The 19,465-nt window shown below is 32.9% G+C and overlaps 2 protein-coding genes across 3 annotated transcripts in view; both read left to right on the top strand.

The window, feature by feature from the left end:
* LOC129804262 (B-cell receptor-associated protein 31) overlaps positions 1–19,465 on the top strand; it is a 417,963-nt gene that overhangs the window by 338,191 nt on the left and 60,307 nt on the right. The gene's annotated exons all lie outside the window — the stretch shown is intronic.
* LOC129804172 (coiled-coil domain-containing protein R3HCC1L) overlaps positions 1–19,465 on the top strand; it is a 33,262-nt gene that overhangs the window by 2,157 nt on the left and 11,640 nt on the right. For both annotated transcript variants that reach the window (XM_055851260.1, XM_055851253.1), the window contains exons 2-5: positions 4,869–5,087; positions 5,318–5,418; positions 13,695–14,043; positions 17,893–18,586. In XM_055851260.1, coding sequence (XP_055707235.1) covers positions 4,869–5,087; positions 5,318–5,418; positions 13,695–14,043; positions 17,893–18,586 — 1,363 coding nt within the window. The remainder of the gene's footprint in view (positions 1–4,868; positions 5,088–5,317; positions 5,419–13,694; positions 14,044–17,892; positions 18,587–19,465) is intronic.

Genomic DNA, 19,465 nt, shown 5'->3' with positions numbered 1-19,465 from the left:
AATTTGAGTGAATTAGCTTCATAATTAAACGTGAAAATTGTCAACAAAATTTGTCGCCCGATTAAGAAAGAGCCGATTGAGTGAGAGTCTACTGTATTAAGAATGATTTAACGGTATTTTCGTATAATGGTGTGTAGGGGAGACCAGGGTAGGATTAGCCAGCAAATGAAGCTTTTTTTCGCGCGTGATTTGTGAAAAAATGATAAGGTTTGTCTAATGTTTTTGTGTTCCATAAGTAGCATTAGGATATTGGTTGTTTGAAACAGTGTAATTCAAAGCTCTAAAACCCTTGACTTTTTCTAGAGAGAATAATGAAAAAAAGTATGACACATTGGCTACACTTGCCCCGGCCTGGGTAGATATAGCCACTTTTGGGGTACTAATTGCCACTTCCAGACGAAATTTTAAACTGAAGATACCAAATATTGTTTTACTTGATACACTGAAGCCCACTGATGCTAAATATGTCACTTAAACCTAAAAAAGGTTTTAGCTGACTTTTTTTATGACAGTTTTGTAATTGCGACAAAATTCATTCAAACATCCTTAAAAAATCTATTTCTCAAGTTGCTCATCCAAATGGAAATATTGCTTGGAATATCAATAGTACTTTTTCGTCTAACAATTATCCATGTATTAGTGAAAAATCATTGATAGTTTTAGCCCGCTACGGAAGAGTGGCTACAACTGCCCCGAGGGCTGTTTCAGTGTTTATCATCTTATATAAAAAAATTGGATAATTATTATCCAAGTGAAAAATATTTTTTAATTAGGTTTATTAAACCAGAAACGAGGTAAAATGGGTAAAAATATGAAATCTTGACTAGAAACTCAGAAAACCAAATGCTGGTCCAAAAACTGTAACATCAAAATTATAATTTTATACCCATTTTATAAAAATGCTTCTAAATTGTAGGATAACAGGATCAGAGTTATAAATATTTTTGACAATATGGGGATGTGTTCCTACTTTCATTAAAAAATACTTTGCTCGATGTACATTTAAAAAAAAAACGAGAAAAATCCACTGACTAATTCTACCCCTGGCTATAGGTACCCCGGTCTCCCCTACACACTGGAAGCAATTTTCGTCAAAAATTGCCTTTTAAAAAAAAAATTCTGACGTTTCTGCCTACAAGGATAGGGGAAATTTTCTTTAAAAAGGCATTTTTTAAGAAATTTCTCACAGTGTGTAGAGGCCATAAGGACAAAATGCCCGCCTAGGTAGTCTCTAGAACATTTCCAAAAATAATGTGTTTTCGAGATATCCCAAATAACATAATTTTGGAGGGGAAAGGGGGAAATGGGTGGAGGAAATGAGGGGCATGTTAATGATACTTGAATCAACTTATTGGGCGTCCCCCGAAAGTTCCAAGTCTCTAGCTCGAACTGTTTGGACTCTAGTCATGGTAACAAACGGACGGATAGATGGTGAAACACGTGACATCATTATAATTCCTCAATTTTTTTACCCCTTAAAATTTCCACGTTTCTGCACTTTGGCAGTCAAATTATTATCCTTTACTTAAATAATCATGAAAAGTGAAATAATTTCACAAACAGAATTGTTATGGTTTTGCAAACTTGCTTTTAAGATTTATGTGACAAGTGACTTAATTATAAATAAATTTACTTATATTATTGTTCATATCGTTGAAACGGTTGAAACAAATTATACTAATGTTTACAAAATACAACTGATTGGTACACAAAATAAACAACTTGCCGGCCCAAACATTTTCTTAACCCGTTACGGACGACAAGAATATAGCTAATCAACAGCATCAACAGCAGTGATACAATTGCAAAAGAAGAGGTTTTCGGGATTTTAGCCTTTTCGGGATTTTGGCTGTCATCGAGTCACCCCCTTCCTCTTCAATATCAATATACTCTGAACCTTACAGAGAATTAGTAAACTAATAACCGATAATTAACTTTTATCTGAAAATCAATTATATTACTCTTAACCCTTTAAGGACGATTGGAACACCGGTGTCCCATAAAGAAAATAATTCTTCCTGACTACCTAAAGTTATTTTTTCCTTATGTTTGTACGTAATTGCAAAGTAGAAGGTTGAAGGAATCTAGAATATTTTTTGCCAGTTTCCAGCTATTTGCTGTATAGTAAATTTTTAAGCTAAAAAATTACGAATTTTTAAATTCTCATATTGAAAAATGATTTTAAATATTTTTTATGCTTTCAATCTTTTTTATGCAAAAGCGTTTTGGAAAAAGAAATTATAATACAGAAACACAACATTTTTCATTAGAGTAAAAATTATTATTTATTGGTATTGTCAGAAAAATTACTTAAATTTTTAGGCTATTTTTGTCCCTATCGTACATATAAGCAAAAAATACACCGAATCAGACTCTGTTGGATTTCCTAAGGTTACATATTTATAAGACCTTTTACTGATTTTGTCTACCGTTTTCATTTTTAAAAAAATTAAAACTATTTTGGAGAATTTTTTGAGTGATTTATGTATTGGTTCACATCGGTAGAAAACCGGTAAAGAGTAGAATACTTTTGAGATAGCATCTAGGTCACGAGTTCGAGAACTTCGCGAAGTATTTAAAACAGAAAATGATCAGTAATAATATCTAGAAAGAAAAGCTTATGGTAGGTAACTGACATTCTTTATAGGTGACCTCTGAGTGCTTGCAACTCAGAATGAGTAAAAAATCGATTTGGAGTCGAATTTTGGGGGCTAGCGTCAAACAAATTTTATCAATTTCGACTATCGAGCACAATTTGCTCGACGAGATTCTTTCCCCCAAAATTCAACTGACAATCGAATTGCAATGACTCAGAGTTACAAGAACTCTGAGGTCTCCTGTAAGTAATCCGACCTCATGAGTTTATAATATTTAATTTAATAGGAAATATGAATTTTTTAGATATTGATAATATTTACTATCCTTTTATACGAAAAAAATTATAATACAGTGCCCGCTCTCTAATCCGGATCGCCGTAATCCGGACGAGTTATCGACGGTTACCTTTAAAATCATTTTGAGGTTATGTATGCATGTGTGTTCAGCAATGAGAATGAATTATCCTGTGAAGTTTTTGTTCAATAAATGAAGTATAATAGCATAGAATTCTCTAATTTTGTCCTTTTAAACTTCTTTAAAACTTTTATTCTAATTCTCGGAAAAAAACCTTGTATTATATTTTCAAGACGTTGAACAAATTCAAAAAATCCATCCGGATTACGAAGCGGACATCTGTCAAATTGTCTCCCAATCATCCGGATTACGAAGCGGGCACTGTATATAACCACAGCGAGAAAAAAAGAGCGTTGCGATTAACTTTTTTTCCTCAGAACTTTAACACTTTAGGTGTAAAAATATATCAAAATTTTTTAATGTTAATTTTACTCCTTTTTAAGGTTAAAATTAACTTGAAAAAGCGTAACTTTTAACCCCTAATACACCTAAAAAAGGTAATATTTACACCGCTTTTGGATCAATACTTCAGGGTAAAATTAACATTTTCGGAATGTTATTTTAACTTTTTCGGATTTCTCTCAGTGCGGCAGGGAACAGTCTTACAAAAGGACCCAGTTCTTACATGTAAACTTCTGTTTTGTAAACATTTTTTTTTTAATTTCCTGTGAAAGAGAGCGAGATGACTAGAACAATGTTTCATTCACTCTCACTGAAATGTCAAAAACATGTTTACAAAACAAAAGTTATTGTGCGTTGTGCATAATGCTCAGCGCACAATATCTTTTGTTTTGTAAACATATTTTTGACGTTTCAATGAGAGTGAATGAAAACTAGAGCTAGTCATCTCGTTCAGTCTCACAGAAAGTTTCGGAAACATGTTTAGAAAACAATAGTTATTGTGCGCTGGGCATGAAGCGAATGGGTTAATAAAAATATCAAAATTTGTGCTAAAAATTTCTCGTTAAACTTCGCATCTCATTTGCTTTGAAAAGCGTATTAAATGGGAAGAAAAGAATTTGAAGACTTTTACTTAAAAAAAAGTTACGTACAAAGCTTGTTATTTATGACTTCTTCAGGATTAGATAATTTTGTTTTTCAATGCGTATTATTAGTATACTTTCTAATGAATGATATGACTAAAATAAAATGATAAAATAACTAAGAACTATCTTAGTGCAAAATCTCGGTCATTGTCGTTTGAATATGATGTCTTCAAAAATAGATCTTTGCGTTTCAAAGTGATTGAGATAAGAAGAAACAGTTTATTTTAGAACAATTTGTCCACTCATTGAAAGTCTTTTTCTATATAACATTAATATCTCTATTAAGTGCTTTGTGATTAGTGAATATATATTCTTCTGTGGAACAAATTAAGGTTGATAATGGCCTTTCTGCATATTTTCAATATCATCAAATATTTTGATAATATTTCCTTGACTATAAAAAATGTTTGTGTGTGCGATGGTGTTGTGTTTGGGAATTCAATCACCAAGACAATTTTCCTTCATTTTTCTCACACTCACTTTTTCACAAAAAAAATTCATCTTATCACACGAGAATTTTTTAAAAATAAAATTCATTGTCGACATAAATAGCATTCCTCTCCTATTTCACACATCCCTGCAATGTGTGTTCAATTAGCAACAAAATTTTGCGGGTGCGCCTTTGCATTTTATTGTATGTAGAAAAAGAGATAGAGAGAGAGCGTCATGACGTGAATTAAATTAATTTGATCATCGAGAAGCGCCAAAAATACCTGAGAGGCCTTTCCTTCATTTTTTGTCTTTCCTCACTCTAAATCATTAATTACGCACTTGTTTAATAAATTTAACTATCTTTTAATTGCAAAACGAGATTGTGACTTTCTGTTTCATTTTTTTTTTCGTTGTTGGTGTATGTGACTATCCCTCCAGAGTGTTGATCTTCCCACCGGTGAACAACTTTCGACGCTTCCTGATACACAAAACATGCGAAGAATTGGCGACACTTTACAATATTGCCACTTTCTCAATAGGTCAAGGTCACGAGAGACGCACTGTTGTCTGCTCCAAGAGTCAATTAATCAATAGAGAATCTCTGCTGGAGTCACAATCCAATTTAAATTGTGAAAGTGTTTCAGGCAACAAGAGCAAGTGAGTTGTGACACAAAATTACAGTTCATTATAGTTAAAAATATGCCTTAAAGACAATTTTTATGTATATGTGAATACCTTATGGCAGACACAACAAAATTCTTTCATCTCTCACACCTCAAATGGTTGAGTGAATTTTCAACTTTCAATTTCATTAAGTCATATTTACGGGGTCCGCTTTTTATTGTTTTTTTTTTGTCTCTCTGTGTTAAAATGTTCCTGCTGCAAAGATTGGAAAAAGACACACTGAACGCTCGAAATCACGACTGGGACGCATTCCGGAAAAAGAAGCCGAAAAGTGATACGAAATCGTGGAGAATGGGAGTTGAATGTGAGTTTTATACAATTGAATATATATTTTTTTTATCATTTATAGGGTAAGTGTGCCAAATTCCGGCCAGCTTGTAATTTCGGCCACATTTTTTGTTCCTCGAATTTTGTTGAATTTTTAGTTTTTGCATACTCTAGAAATAATACAATGAAAAAAATAACAAAAAATGTCGTTTCGACGAACAAAATTGTCTAAAAAAAACATAAGAAGAATTCCAGAGGGGAAGGAACTGTGAAAATGAAGGTGGCCGAAATAGGCCACAAATGTAATGTCCACATTTTTATGCATTTTAGAATGTATTAAGAGTGAATTTAGAGAAAATAAAGACGATAGACTGCCTACAAGGTTCCAAGGAACACTCCTTATAAAAAAGTAACAAATAAATTCAATTTGTATTAAAAATATTACATTTCAAACATAAGACTTTAGCGCTCGCATGCATGCAACTATGGCGAAATTTGGTACACTTACCCTAGTAGCAAAAGAAAAACACTTAAAGAAATTATTTTTGGGGTGATATCTTCGTATTTGAAAAGCACACAAGAAACAAGTAAAATTATTGCAAACAAGAATAAATTCAACTTGATTGCCTTCTCGTTGTTGAGAATTCGTGCAGTAAAGAAAAGAGCAATTTATTCTCAAAAGACAAAATTAGGTTTAACATCATATGATATCGTGAGTTTCACTTTCACTTATCCCAGTTAACCAAGTCATGACACAGAAGACGTGTATTACGAAATGGCAATTTTTTTTTTATACAACACTATTATATGCAACAAGAAGTGGGTAAAGTAAGACAAAACATGGTGAACTTTTTAGAGTTTTTTTTTGTTATGCAGATACAAATGTTTTCTATATGGAATGTTAACTTAAACCTATTAACTTTTACCTATTTTGCCTTTACTGAATACCTAATTGAATGAGTTATGAACGACAATAAAGTTATATGAGTTGCTGCGAGCAAAAACAGTCTATCGTATATGCATCTGCAATAGTTTGACAGATAACAAATGAATAGTAAAAAAAATGATTTTAGGTCAGTAATGCCTCTAAATCTTTTGGATCAGGAAAAATTTATAAGATAAAAAAAACCATTATTTTCTCATACATTTTGCATACCGTCAGTTTGATCAGCAACTACACGGTAAAAAAATTCGCCACATAGGGTAAAGTGGTACAAGTTGGACCATGGTACAATTTGTACAGGGCTTTTTGTCTTGATAAATTTAGTACTTCATTTTTATTTGTATATTTTTAATGCTTTAGTTTTATATTTTGGTTCCTTGTGCTTAAAAACAAATTTTGTACTGTATTTATCAAGAAAAAAGCCATGTCCAACTTGTACCGGCGAATTGTCCAACTTGTAACACTAATTCCAAATTATATCACTTTACCCTATTTGTTCCAAAAACTAGCTCGTCCACGGACACCACAATTTTTGGCACAATTTTGTTCATTTTCCGAGACTCAAAGAGATAATCAATATTAGTAACGAATTTGTTTTAAAACGTGTCTTGTCTACGGACAACGAAATTTTTTGGAATAAATTTGTACCTTCTAGGAGAAACAAAAAGATACCCAATATTAGTAACAAAGTTGTTCCAATAAATAGCTCGTCTAGTATAAAATCGTATCCCTCCTCTCACACTCAGTCACCCGTCACTGAGGCGAGTAGTACGCCAAATCTATATCAGTTTTCGTGCTACATAGTTTTACTTTTTTAATTCGAGATTCCCTTGCCCTCCTGCTGCCAGCACACGCAATTATTTCGTTATGCACGCGTCTGTATAAAACACTTAAGTTGATTCTTATTTGATGTTCCTTATGAACTTTCGCCACCGAAATCCATCTCGACTGAAGTATAAGTCTTAACTGTAAGACGAAATCTTTTACACGAATTTGTTCCCAACAATGGGAACAAAAAGATTCCCCATATGAGTAACGATTTCGTTCCAAAAATTACCTCGTCTACGAACACCGAAAATTTTTGGAACAAATATATTACAGATGTAGGAATAATATTGTTATTAAAAAAAATGTACCAATTTGTTCCTGACAGTGAGAACAAAATAGCCGAGTGCAACAAATTCTATTCCAATTTTTAGGAATAAATTTGTATAAAACGAAATCAACTCAAATTTATAGACATTCCACCGTAGCAAAACGGTTCCAAAAGAAAACTCTAACAAAATAGTAACTATATTTCGTAACAAAACTATAAAGAAAACTTTTTGAAGCTAACAAATATCTTCTCAAGATACAAATTGATTCCAAAAAAATTTGTTCCAAGGAAAACTTGTTTCAATATTTTGGTCCAGTGAGTGTCCAAAAGTTTTTACCGTGTATAACATTTGCTTTTTGCATTTCGACAGAACCATTTTGTACTATTCCAAGTCGACTATACAACAAGTGAAAATTTGGTGTTCATCCTTCATCCAAATTACGATATACATAATATTTAATTTTTTTTGGAAAAAATAATTACACGGACAGAATAGGGTCAAATTGTCGTTTGCAATATATTCAATTCAGACATTAAGAAAATTTAGGTAGATCACTTGTTGATCCAAGTAACGATTATGTCTATCACACTGCACCGTTCTTTTGAACATCGCAACATATTCAATTTAATTCGATCCAATTTTAAGTTCAAAAGAATTAGTTAGACATATGCATTTCGTTTGAGAAAGAAAGGGATCTGACTTTTAATTTTATGAAATTTTCCTAACCTGAAAGTTGCACTGGAAACACAAGGAGTAGGATAGTCATGTGCAATACGCTTGATAACCCATTCAGTCAATATAGAAATACTTGAGATAGAATGTTCATATTTTGAAATTAGTTGCTTATGCCTACGTTACACCTTTTAGATCAGAAAAATTTCATGAAATCAAAATTCACATCTTTTTTTCTCAAACATTTTGAATAAGTCTATCTCATGCTGTCGCACTTCAAATTAGATGGAACTAAATTAAATTTGGGGTGATATAAACGAAGAAGATTATGCGAAAGAATGAAATAGATCATGCAAGATTATTGAGAAAGGAAGGCACGTAAATTTTAGTTTTTTGAAATTTTCCTAGTCTAAAAGGTGTGCCAGAATCATTACGGCTCTAGTACACCTTTTAGATCAGAAAAATTTCATGCAATCGAAATTCACACCTCTTTCTTTCTCAAACGTTTTGCATATATCTATCCTATTCTTTCGGACTCTTCTTCTTCTTTTAAACATCAGGCCAAATTGAATTTAGTTGAATCAAATTTTAAGTGCGAAAGAATAACCTACTCGTTAAAAATCAGTCTTATTGCCATTATCTTAAGTTTTATTAACGTCTAATTCTAAAAATTCTAAACGTTTTTTCTAAAAATTATCATTTTTTAGATAATCATAGAACATTCATCCATAACTCGACTTTATTTGTGCTTTTATTCACTTTGTTTGCACTACTATGGGAGACAAGAATGTCTACCTACTACCCAGGAATATAGTAATCCGTGAATTAAAGGATCATTGGTATTATTTTTTAGTTTTAGTTTTCAAGATATCTTTGATTAAATTTGCTAAAAAATTTCGATTTTTCCATGTTATTTAACATATATGAGACTACAGCGCCTCTGGTGTCAGTTGCCAGAACAGGCAGCTTAATGTTTCTTATACATAAAATTTTTAGGGGGCGTGGCTTATTTAATAAAGGTATACAACCTTTCTGGTTGTATAAAAAATAAAGTTGCGTGAGTGCAGTATCTTTAAAAATTAAAGGAAAAAATGATTTAAAAATTTAAAATTTTGTCTCTGGCTTCGAACACTTCATATTTTTTCCCATATTCCCTTAATAGCTTTAAAGGCAATAATAGCTTTAAAGATAGTCTGAAGTCACAAATTTCCTGAAAAAAATTAGGTCAGATTCATGCAAGTAATATAAGAAGACTATGAAGTGTTCGAAGCGAGAGTGTTTGCGAAGCCTGAAAGCTTTCTCCTATTACTTCCCTGGAAGAGATGGGATTTAAAAACACGTTTTCCCAATTATTTTTTTTACCTTTTCATATAAAATTTGTGAGAATAGCAAAATGTTTAATTGTTCCACCACGAAGTTAAATTAGAAAGGCTTTTATTTTACTCCTAAAACTAAACAAAAGCACAAGAAACAATTGCATGACAAAGATATAATTACATAAATCAACGCATTGCACTTTTTAGCACCAACATCATAATTGATATGATGAGTAATAATTAAATTTAGCATAATGATTTGCGTGACAAATAACAAATCGTCAATTGGAAACTCGACATCTTTCTTCTTGTTTTAATAATAATATTAAAAAAAAATACACACAAAAGAAGCTTAAAAAGAAACAACAATTGAGAGTGTTTTCACCTTTTTCGTAGTGCGACTTTAATTGCTAATATTCGCCATTGATTGGAAAGAAAGAGTGAAAAAGGTGCAAGAAGTGGTAAGAAAGAGAAGTGAAATGTACAATACATTTTACGCGGAAATCCACACACGAGTTTTCCACATGATGGCTTTTAATGGAGAAGCGTAACGATTTCCGAATGCCGCTAACAAAAATATTAACTGATATGTTGATTACATGCGATAGCTTTTTTTCTTCATACTTGCTGCTCTCATTAATTGAAAGTGAACTCTTTAGCTTTAAAAGAGAGGTCTAGTCCCTAACTTCCATGATATCACATTGGCATATGAAATTACACTGACTGAAACATTTACGAACACGAGGCTTTTATTTGCATGATTCATAATGAATTTTGAAAATAAAAGTCATTGCACAATCTTATGGCTTTTTTATACGAGAATATTTGAATATTAAAAAAAAATGTCTCGAAAATAAATATTTATTTTGAATTTAAAATTCACAAAATGAATTTTACACACGAATCAACGATTGTGTCATTGTAGTACAATCTAAGATATTTTAATATAAATCTGCAAAGCACGTTATTCTACAATTTTTGTTACAAAAAATTCGAAATTTGTTTAATTCGCTGAGTGATTGGCTACCAATGAATTACCATATAAATTACAAAAAAAAAAACGATAAAATTTTAAAACTACAATTGATAAACAAAATATCGTAAATGTCCCTAAAAACGATGTTACCAAAACAATTCGATATCTCAAATTTCCTGATAGAAGGAATGAAAATACACGCAGAAAAAAAATATTTTGTAAAATTGCCTGTAAATATTGGTGCATTCTTTACCGGGGAATTATGCTATTCTCGTAAATCGTATAACTCAAAAAATTCGCAAAAGTTTGTACTTTTCAGAAACAATAATCACTTGATCAGCATTTTTTGTTTTTTTTACGGAACATTTGTTCGTAAATGTTTGTAAAATTTTGTCATTTGTTCGTAAAATTTTGTCAGAGAAACAAAAATGTACGAACAAATGCTCATGAAGGGCACAAATTGCGAACAATATTTGTGAAAAAGTACAAACTTTACGAATTTTTTGTAGGTTATACGTTTTACGAACATTTAGTATATTCCAGTAGGAATTCTCAAACATTTACGAACAATCTTACGAACTATTTTTTTCTGTGTAGAATTTACCCATTCATATCTATCGCATTAAACAACTTACGAAAATTAGATTGTTTTGGATTATTTGTTTCTGCGCAATTTATATCCGAATTTTTTGTTGTAAAGAGAATTATTTTCTTCAATGACCTGGAAAACTAGCCTAACAAAATTATAGAAATACATTTTGTTGCATGCTTATAACTTCGTGGCAAGTCAGGCAAAGTCCTGTACACGAAGTTATGCTATAAAAGTTTGACATCGCGCAGATTTTGATAATATTTTCCTTCATTCTCTTTCCAGATTTGAATTCTGAATAACATATTGCTTTCTTAAATAATACTTACACTAGATACACTAAGCAAATCCAGTAAAGGAACATTCTATCATTAGCATTTCTAGTACACCGTTGTAATGGGTTAATCATAGAAAATTTAAATTTAGCATATTTTTGTGTCTAGCGTATTTTGTGAGGTGGGACTACTTTGAGCAGTGGGGCTACATTGAAATACAAAATTTTCATATATTTCTAAAGGAAGCTGGACCTTACCATAATTTGATTTAGATCTAATATTGTTTTGTCTATCTAAATTAAATTATGGTTAAGCTCAGTTTCGTTCAGAAATATGCAAAAAAAATCGTATTTCAATGTAACCCCACAGCTCAAAGTAGCCTCAGCTCCCTCTACATTCATGACATTGCGATCTTCTAAATATTCAATTTATTTATGGTGTTACTATACCATTGAAAAATGAGAAAAGTAATGGTGCTATTTCAATGAAAAATAACAAGTTTTTTTTTTAGTACATAACTGTTCCCAAGAGCTTCTGCATTATCGACTTTTCTTTGTGATGGTTCTAGTTTTGGTTATTTTCATCAGTCCTCGTCATGTTCTAAAACCACCATAAATAGGCATGACTGTCGTGACAGGAACCAACACAAAAGTCAATTATGTAGAAGCACTTGACTTAAAAACAGTAAAGTGCAAATGATGCAATAGCACCACTATTCCAATTCATTCTGTTTGTGCGTCTGTATCTCCGGCCGTTACCACGCCTAGAGACTAAACGGTAAGAAATAGCGACTTGGAACCTTCGGGGGCCGCAATAAGTCGACTCAGTGATGGTCGAGACAGGAGCCAATACAAAGAAAAGTCGATTATGTACAAGCACTTGAGAACAGTGAAGTGTTAAAAAACTTGATCATTTTTTTATTAGAATAATGGTGCTATTCCAATGAAAAATGGACATTTTTTTAGTACATAACTGTTCTCAAGCGCTTAGGCATAATTGACATTTTTCTGTTGGCTCCTGTCTCGACTGTTTCATGCTTTTAAAATATGGCAAGGACTGGGTAAAGCAGTCGAAACGGAAACCCAACATAAAGAAAAGTAAATAATGCAGAAACACATAAGAACAGTAAAGTGCTACAGAACATAGGTACTCAACGGATCAAGTGGTAGAGTACTCGCTCTATGATGCAAGTGTCCCGAGTTCGAATCCCCTTTAGGTCACCAGGAATTTTTCTGGCTTTAAATGTGTCCGAATTGCATCCAGTAAGCTTCACTTCACTTGATTCCACGTGTCATGGGACTGACAATCTCATTTCGTATAAGAAAAAATAATAATGGATGCTCCAAACTCCCCTTGCGAGAAAGCCTAAGTTCCTCTATGGAACGTTGTGCCACCAATATTATTATTATTATAGTACCGTAACAACAGAAATCTTTCCCCGAACATTTTTTTTAGTACATGACTGTTCTCAAGTATTTCTGCATTATCGATCTTTCTCTGTGTTGCTTCTTGTCATGACTGTTTGGTCGCTTTGAAACACGACGAGGACTCGAGTAATAGTCGTTTCAGCAACTAACACAGAGTATAGTCGATAACGCAGAAGCACATGAGAACAGTCATGTACTAAAAAAATATATTTAGACGAAAGATTTCCCCCCTTCATTTTTATTGAAATAGCACCATTATTTAGCTTGAAATGACTTGATTATTATGTTGTTTAGTGTATTCACGATGCAGTGCTGTTTGAGTAAATTGCCTCTTTGAAAAAAAAATCAATGAACCTTAGGTCTTGTCCGGGTAAGATTGCGTTTTCAGACGCGAAACGAAGGCACAAATTATGTGTATGGGCAAAAGAGTGAATGATTTGCATCACTCACGATTTTCCTGATGAATTATTCAAATTTTCACTTTTTTATTGTTGTATATAAACATACAAATAGATAATACAGGAATGGTGAAACAGACGATAAACAATTTGTACTTTTCATATTTACTTTTGTTATTAGGAAAAACTGTCTGAAGGCATTGAATTTTTTTTGGGGAAAAACCTTGAGGTCTTTGGCTCATTTCAATAAATTACATTGATCATTTAGGCTTGAGATTTTAAGGTGCAATCTCCCATTAGGTCACAATTATTGCATAATTTTTTCTGTAAATTGTACGACTTATTTTCATGTTGCAAAGTCAAGTAGCGCTAAAGACATTACAGAATAAGGTTAATAAAGGTGGGGTTTAAATGGAGGTTTTATAGAGAGAGAAAAAAATAAAGTCACATAATTATGTAATTATTTTGGAAGCATATTATAGGGTTCAATGTGTGCAATACGAAGATGAATAAATCGTAACACCTGGGGAATTATGGCTTGGAATATTAATGTATCCTCTTTGCACCCATTAACGTACTTGGTGTTTGTATGTCTCATTTTGCGTATCGAAAACGAACAGCAAATCGATCAAATGTGCCACCATTGCAACGTACAAGAACAACCACGAGTTCCACGAGCACGAGCAATGGGGGAAATGTTAGTGGTGGAGGAGGAGGAGGAGGTGGCGGAGTGGAATTGTATCGACCCCCACCGCTCAGGAAAGCCATGCTGCAGCAGACCCCCAGCGAGGAGGAATGCGGAGACAAAAACACTCCAGAGGAGTCTATAGTTGCAGCCAGACGCGTCAGTGGCCATAGCAAAGGTGCTACTGCGGGTGACAGAGGTAGCACAGGAAATCAAGTGCCACAGAAAAGTGATCAATCTCACACCAAGAATCCAGACACAAGTGCAATTGTTAATCAAAACAGGTTAGTGCAAAAAAAATTAAGTGATGGATTTTATTTTGCTTAAAAGTGTGAGAAACAAATGCAAAAATTCTCAAGTTTTTTTTTGCTGCTCAAGTGATTTGTTGTGCCTCAAAGAAAAAGTAACTTGTGAGTTTGATGATGATGCTGAAGAGCTCAAGATATCTGCACACACGTATTCATCAAGATTATTGCTTAATTATTATTATTTCATAACTCCAAAAGAATACGTTTTTATTTCTTGCAGTACATTTGCATTATTCAATATTCACACTTCATATAATTAATGGGGGAGTCATTAAAACTTAATGTTCACTCCTTCAAACGAACAATGTTATTTGGTTCTGCAAAAAACTGAAATATGTAAGCAAAACATCTGACTATCGATGTTGAAAATTAACGTTCTTTATTTTACGAGCTTGAGATGGAAGTGCATTTGGAACGAACAAGACGTTTTATTTTCGCAGAAAACCAATTCAATAACTTTTAAACATTGACAAATTCCAGTTGAAAATAAACCTTGGAATGTTAACTTATAAACAGAGTTCTCAGACTTCAATAACTTCAAATAACTTTTTGAAAATACCATAACAAAGATTATTTAGAAAACAAACAATGGATTTGTTAAATAGCATAGCCTTGTTTCTTTAATGTTGGAGTACATAATAACATATAAGTGTTTAAGGTTTTATTGTGAGAAAAAAGAGACAGAAGAAATGATGAAGTGGATAAAACATCGGAGTATGCTTGAGCTTTAGAGTTAGATTCTGGTAAAAATTAAACATAGCATTAATAGGTTTGAATATTCTAACTGTGTTATCACACTTGCACATTAAAATTTTAATATGATTCACATTAATTGTCGCTGGTGAGAGTCCAAATGTGTAATTTGTGTATTTGAATCATTTTATATTCAAAATTTAATCTATTTGTTGATAAAAAGGTAGACTTGGCCCGCAAAATTTGACATAAATTGATTTATAGCATTAATGCGAAAACTTAATGCGATTTTCTCTTTAATTTTTTAATGTGAAAAATATTTATGCTTTAGGTAAATTTAAACTTATTTTTGCAGGCCAAGTCTACTTCTTTATCAATAAATAGAAAAACCCCAAATATTAAGTGACTCAAAGACACAAATAACGTATTTGGACGCTCACAAGCGACAATTAATGTGAATCACATTAAAATTTTAATGTGCAAGTGTGATAACGCCGTAAAAAATCTTGCTAAATTTGCAAGATTAGTGAATTCATAATTAAATTCAAATAAATAAAGAATTTAACACTCGCAGTAAACCATTTCAAAAAGCGAGTCACATTTTTGATCTTCCGAAAGATTAATAATGAATTATTCGGGGTTGTTTATTAACCGTAAAAGTTCGTTTTGAACCTTTCGGAGAATCGAGTAATATGATTCTTTTTTTGAAAGAGGTTTACGATGAACCTGTTATTTTAAACGTAACTTTTTGGGAAATAAATCATCGTGGATAGCGGACGGGTTTTGAAATAGTTTCTGATTCACAGTCTAGACTAGACATTCACGGTCTCCAGAGCTATTGCCGGTTTCAGACTGGAGGTTTAGCCCAGTTCCCGAAGGTCTCAAAAATCTTAATAACAAGCAATTTTATTGATTTTTCAAAATCTAATGAATCATTTGCCCTTAATATTCAATCCTAAACAACAATTTCCTAAAAAAATATGCTTGATGAAGAATTGGGGTGCTTGCAATTGCAACTCGGAATGCGTGAAAATTCGATTGTGAGTTGAATTTTGGGGGTAAAGAATCGCGTCGAGCAACCGGTTCTCGGCCCCCGAAATGGATAAAATTGGCTCGACGCGATTCTTTACTGATATGGTAAGGGTCGGGGTAAAGTAGGTTGGTGTAAAAACGGATGGGACCCATCGTTAGAAAGGTCTCGATCTCAGATACAATATATATTAAAATTTCATCGAAATCGCTTCAGAAACACTAAAAATGCAGTCCGGTCAAGACATTTTTGGTTATAGCTCGGGTCAGGGAACATCGAGAGAGGAGTGCGAGCCACCGTTGGAAAGGCCTGGACCTCAGCTACAACATATTAAAATTTAAAGAAAAAGCATTGTCTAGTTTTCGAAATATTCGAGATCGATTAATCGAAAATCGATATTTCGATTAATCGGACTTTCGATTAAATCGGATGAAATTGGGGTGTCATGAGGCTGTAGTACTCAACGAGAGCTTTCCAAAACACCGAAATTTTTCCAAATCCGATAATCAGAAGCGGAGATATGGCCATTTGAAAATTGAATTTTTGACCCCCCATAGCTCGGGTCAGGGGAGTCGAAGGGGGTTAAGTTTGGTATCGATCGAAAGCTCTTCGGCCCAGCTATAACATACTATCGATCCATGCCATAGGGGCTGAATTATTGAGAAAACAAAATTTGGGGGTTTCAAAATGGCGGAAGAAGGGGGTGGGGGGTGGATCTGACATCACCTACTTCTAGCCGCCCATCGACATTTAACCTTTGCCGAAAACCGCTTGTCGATATCTCTTTCCGTTCTCTCTCCAGAAGTGGTTATACGACGGACGGACGGACGGGACACCCACGAAAATCGATTTTTGGTGCATATGATATTCGCGATCTATTCGTGTCAAAACGTGTACATGTACATCCAAAATTTGGGCCCGATCTGATGAGGTCGCATTTCACCTGTGATTACAAAAGCTGAAATTGTAAAGAATCTCAGCTAATTCGAAACTTCAGATTTCCAAAATTCTACCAAAACTCGACCCTTTTTGGGTAAAGTCGAAAAAAAAGATAAAAAGTGAAAATCAGGGGATTATTATATAAGGGAAAGTATACTCTCCCTTCGAACGTTCATGCCTTCGAATAATTTGATTTTTCTTTCAGTTTTCCTAACATATTTACACATTTCTATGAAATATTAGTTGGCTTATCATCAATTGTTGATAATTCCGTGATAATTTAGTGTAAATCTCTTACGAAAAACGAAAGAAATTCACATTATTCGAAGGCATAAACGTTCGAAAGGAGAGTACTTTCCCCTACTGTTCTCTACAGCCATTCATCTGTAATTCCAAAATGAAAAGTTCTACAAGGCCGTCTACTTTTTTTTCGTTTTTATATTGCAACATTAAGACCAATCTTTTGGTACTTCACTCCGTCAATAGTGGAATTGGTCAAAATAAATATCTAGAAGAGCCGAGAAGCTACGCTCAAAGTGAATTTTATGTTGAGAATTTTAAAACAAAAACTTGAAACAGTGATCTCAAAATAATTTTTAAGCACTTAATCTTCGATTCAACTTTAGGAATGTGATTATTGAATAAACATCTGTTAATGCGCAAGTTTATGCTTGAGGTTTTTTGTAAAGTAATTTCAATAGGTTTTTGGTGAGAGGCGTTACTAAAAAGCTTAAGCATAATTATTCTTTAGAAGAAATTGTTATTTTGTATTCAAATTAATTTGCATTGTTACAAAAAAATATTACAAGCAGTTTCCTTCCTTGTGAAAAGAGTTAATAAAATATTTCATGCATTTGCTTGTAATCATTCTAATTAAATTATAATTTTTTATTCATATTAAAGAGTTGGTGAAAATTTTTAAAAATCGATTGAAATCTAAGGTTTTTAATTAATTTAGTTGTTGACAATATATTTGTGTTTACTTAACGCAATGAAACGTCTGTCGCTTGGATCTGATATTATCGTAACTCAATTAAGGGGGGCGATAAAGTTTCGGCAATTGCTGATTCAAGCGACGATATGAATAGCAATTATTAATTTTTTTACCATGAGAATTTTTATGAATGTGTTTTTTTTTTCTTTCTAAACAAAAACACTTTTAGGTCAACAATAGCAACACCAAGGCAGAGAGAAAGACGTCCAGATCGTGCTGTTTACATTCCACGAGCCCGACGAAGTCAAACAACACCACCATCAACATCTTCATGTGCAAATCAACCAGCAACAATATCAGAACCACCATTGACGAATGTTTCGCCATCATCAAAGCAACTGTCACAACAATCGTGTAATAAATCTGTGATTTCGCCACAATCACCAACAGAAACAACCATCAGCAATATCAGCAAAGAGAACTGTGATGCAATACAGCAAGTGGGCTGCAGCAATCCCACAAACAACACATGTTCTCCAGCATCAAAGGAGCAAAGTGATAAAAGTGATCACGAGGACAATTATCTGTGCGATGGTGAAAGATGTGTAAATGATGAAGAAGAGATAAATAACCCAACTGCAACAGACTGTGATTCGGTACCAAAAACCCAAAAAGAAGAAGTGATAGTGAATTGTGTGTCTGATGAAATAATTTCCGAGACAGATGCTAAGCAAGAAAATACGACAATCACTGAAAACAACGAAGTCAATATGAGTAGAAAGAGTAAAGTGGTGATGGATAAAAGTGGTGATAAGAGTCAAGGTGGAAAGAAAAGTCTGAGAATTGAAGATGATTTGGTTAATGGAAGTGTTGTGGAGACCAAGGAAGACAAGGAAGAACGAGAATTTCGAAGAGCTTCCCAGGTAAGGTGAAAAATTTCTATAACATCCCTTAATTATAATTTTAGCTAGTTAAAATAGTTATTAAGAAACCGCTTCTTTATTTTTTTTTGATAAATATTCTTAGCAATATTTTTTTTCTCAATAACTAGTGAAAAAATAGAAACTAAAACTCATTGTGATATTATCTATAAATTATTTTTGTAGCAGCAGAGTGAAATCTGTATAGTCATAAAATATTAATGATATCGATTTTTATCAGTATTTCCCACAACATAAAATTTTATATACTTATTTAACAAAAAAAAATAAAATATTTAAGAAATACACCCTAAATAGCATAAAAGATACCGCAATAAATATCGCATAAGTTGTGTAAAGGTTAAAAAACCTTTACAAATCTAATAGTTTGATCGCTACTTCATCTCACTTTTAAAAATAAGGAAAAAGAATGACTATTTGTCTCGAAACATGAGGTTCGGTGAATAAAAAAAACAATTCACAAAGTATTTTTTTTTTATCAGTAATAAAACTTATATAGGGTTAATTGTGGAAAGGGGGACACTACTATAAATTATTTTTTTCATTCTTTTTTTGGATCATGAGATTGCTTGTGAAATATTCTAACAGAATCTTAACAGTTTTTATTAGAAATTTGAACCAATTAATTCACTGAGAAAAAACCTGGGTGCGATTAACTTTTTTTTCTCATAAATAAAGAGTTTTTTGGTAGGAGGGAAATATAATTTGTTAATCACTCACCAATTTTATATTACGTCTTGATCGCGTCGCGGTTCGTCTTAAACTAAATCTCCTCTCTCGTCGCTCCTCGATTTTTCGCGCGGATTGCGCCATCTATTGACTATCCTACACGGCCTTTCCTGATACTACATCCGCCCCGGA

Source organism: Phlebotomus papatasi, chromosome 1, assembly GCF_024763615.1.
Source record: "Phlebotomus papatasi isolate M1 chromosome 1, Ppap_2.1, whole genome shotgun sequence".
Classification (NCBI taxonomy): domain Eukaryota; kingdom Metazoa; phylum Arthropoda; class Insecta; order Diptera; family Psychodidae; genus Phlebotomus; species Phlebotomus papatasi.
This window is presented reverse-complemented; position numbering and strand designations above follow the sequence as displayed.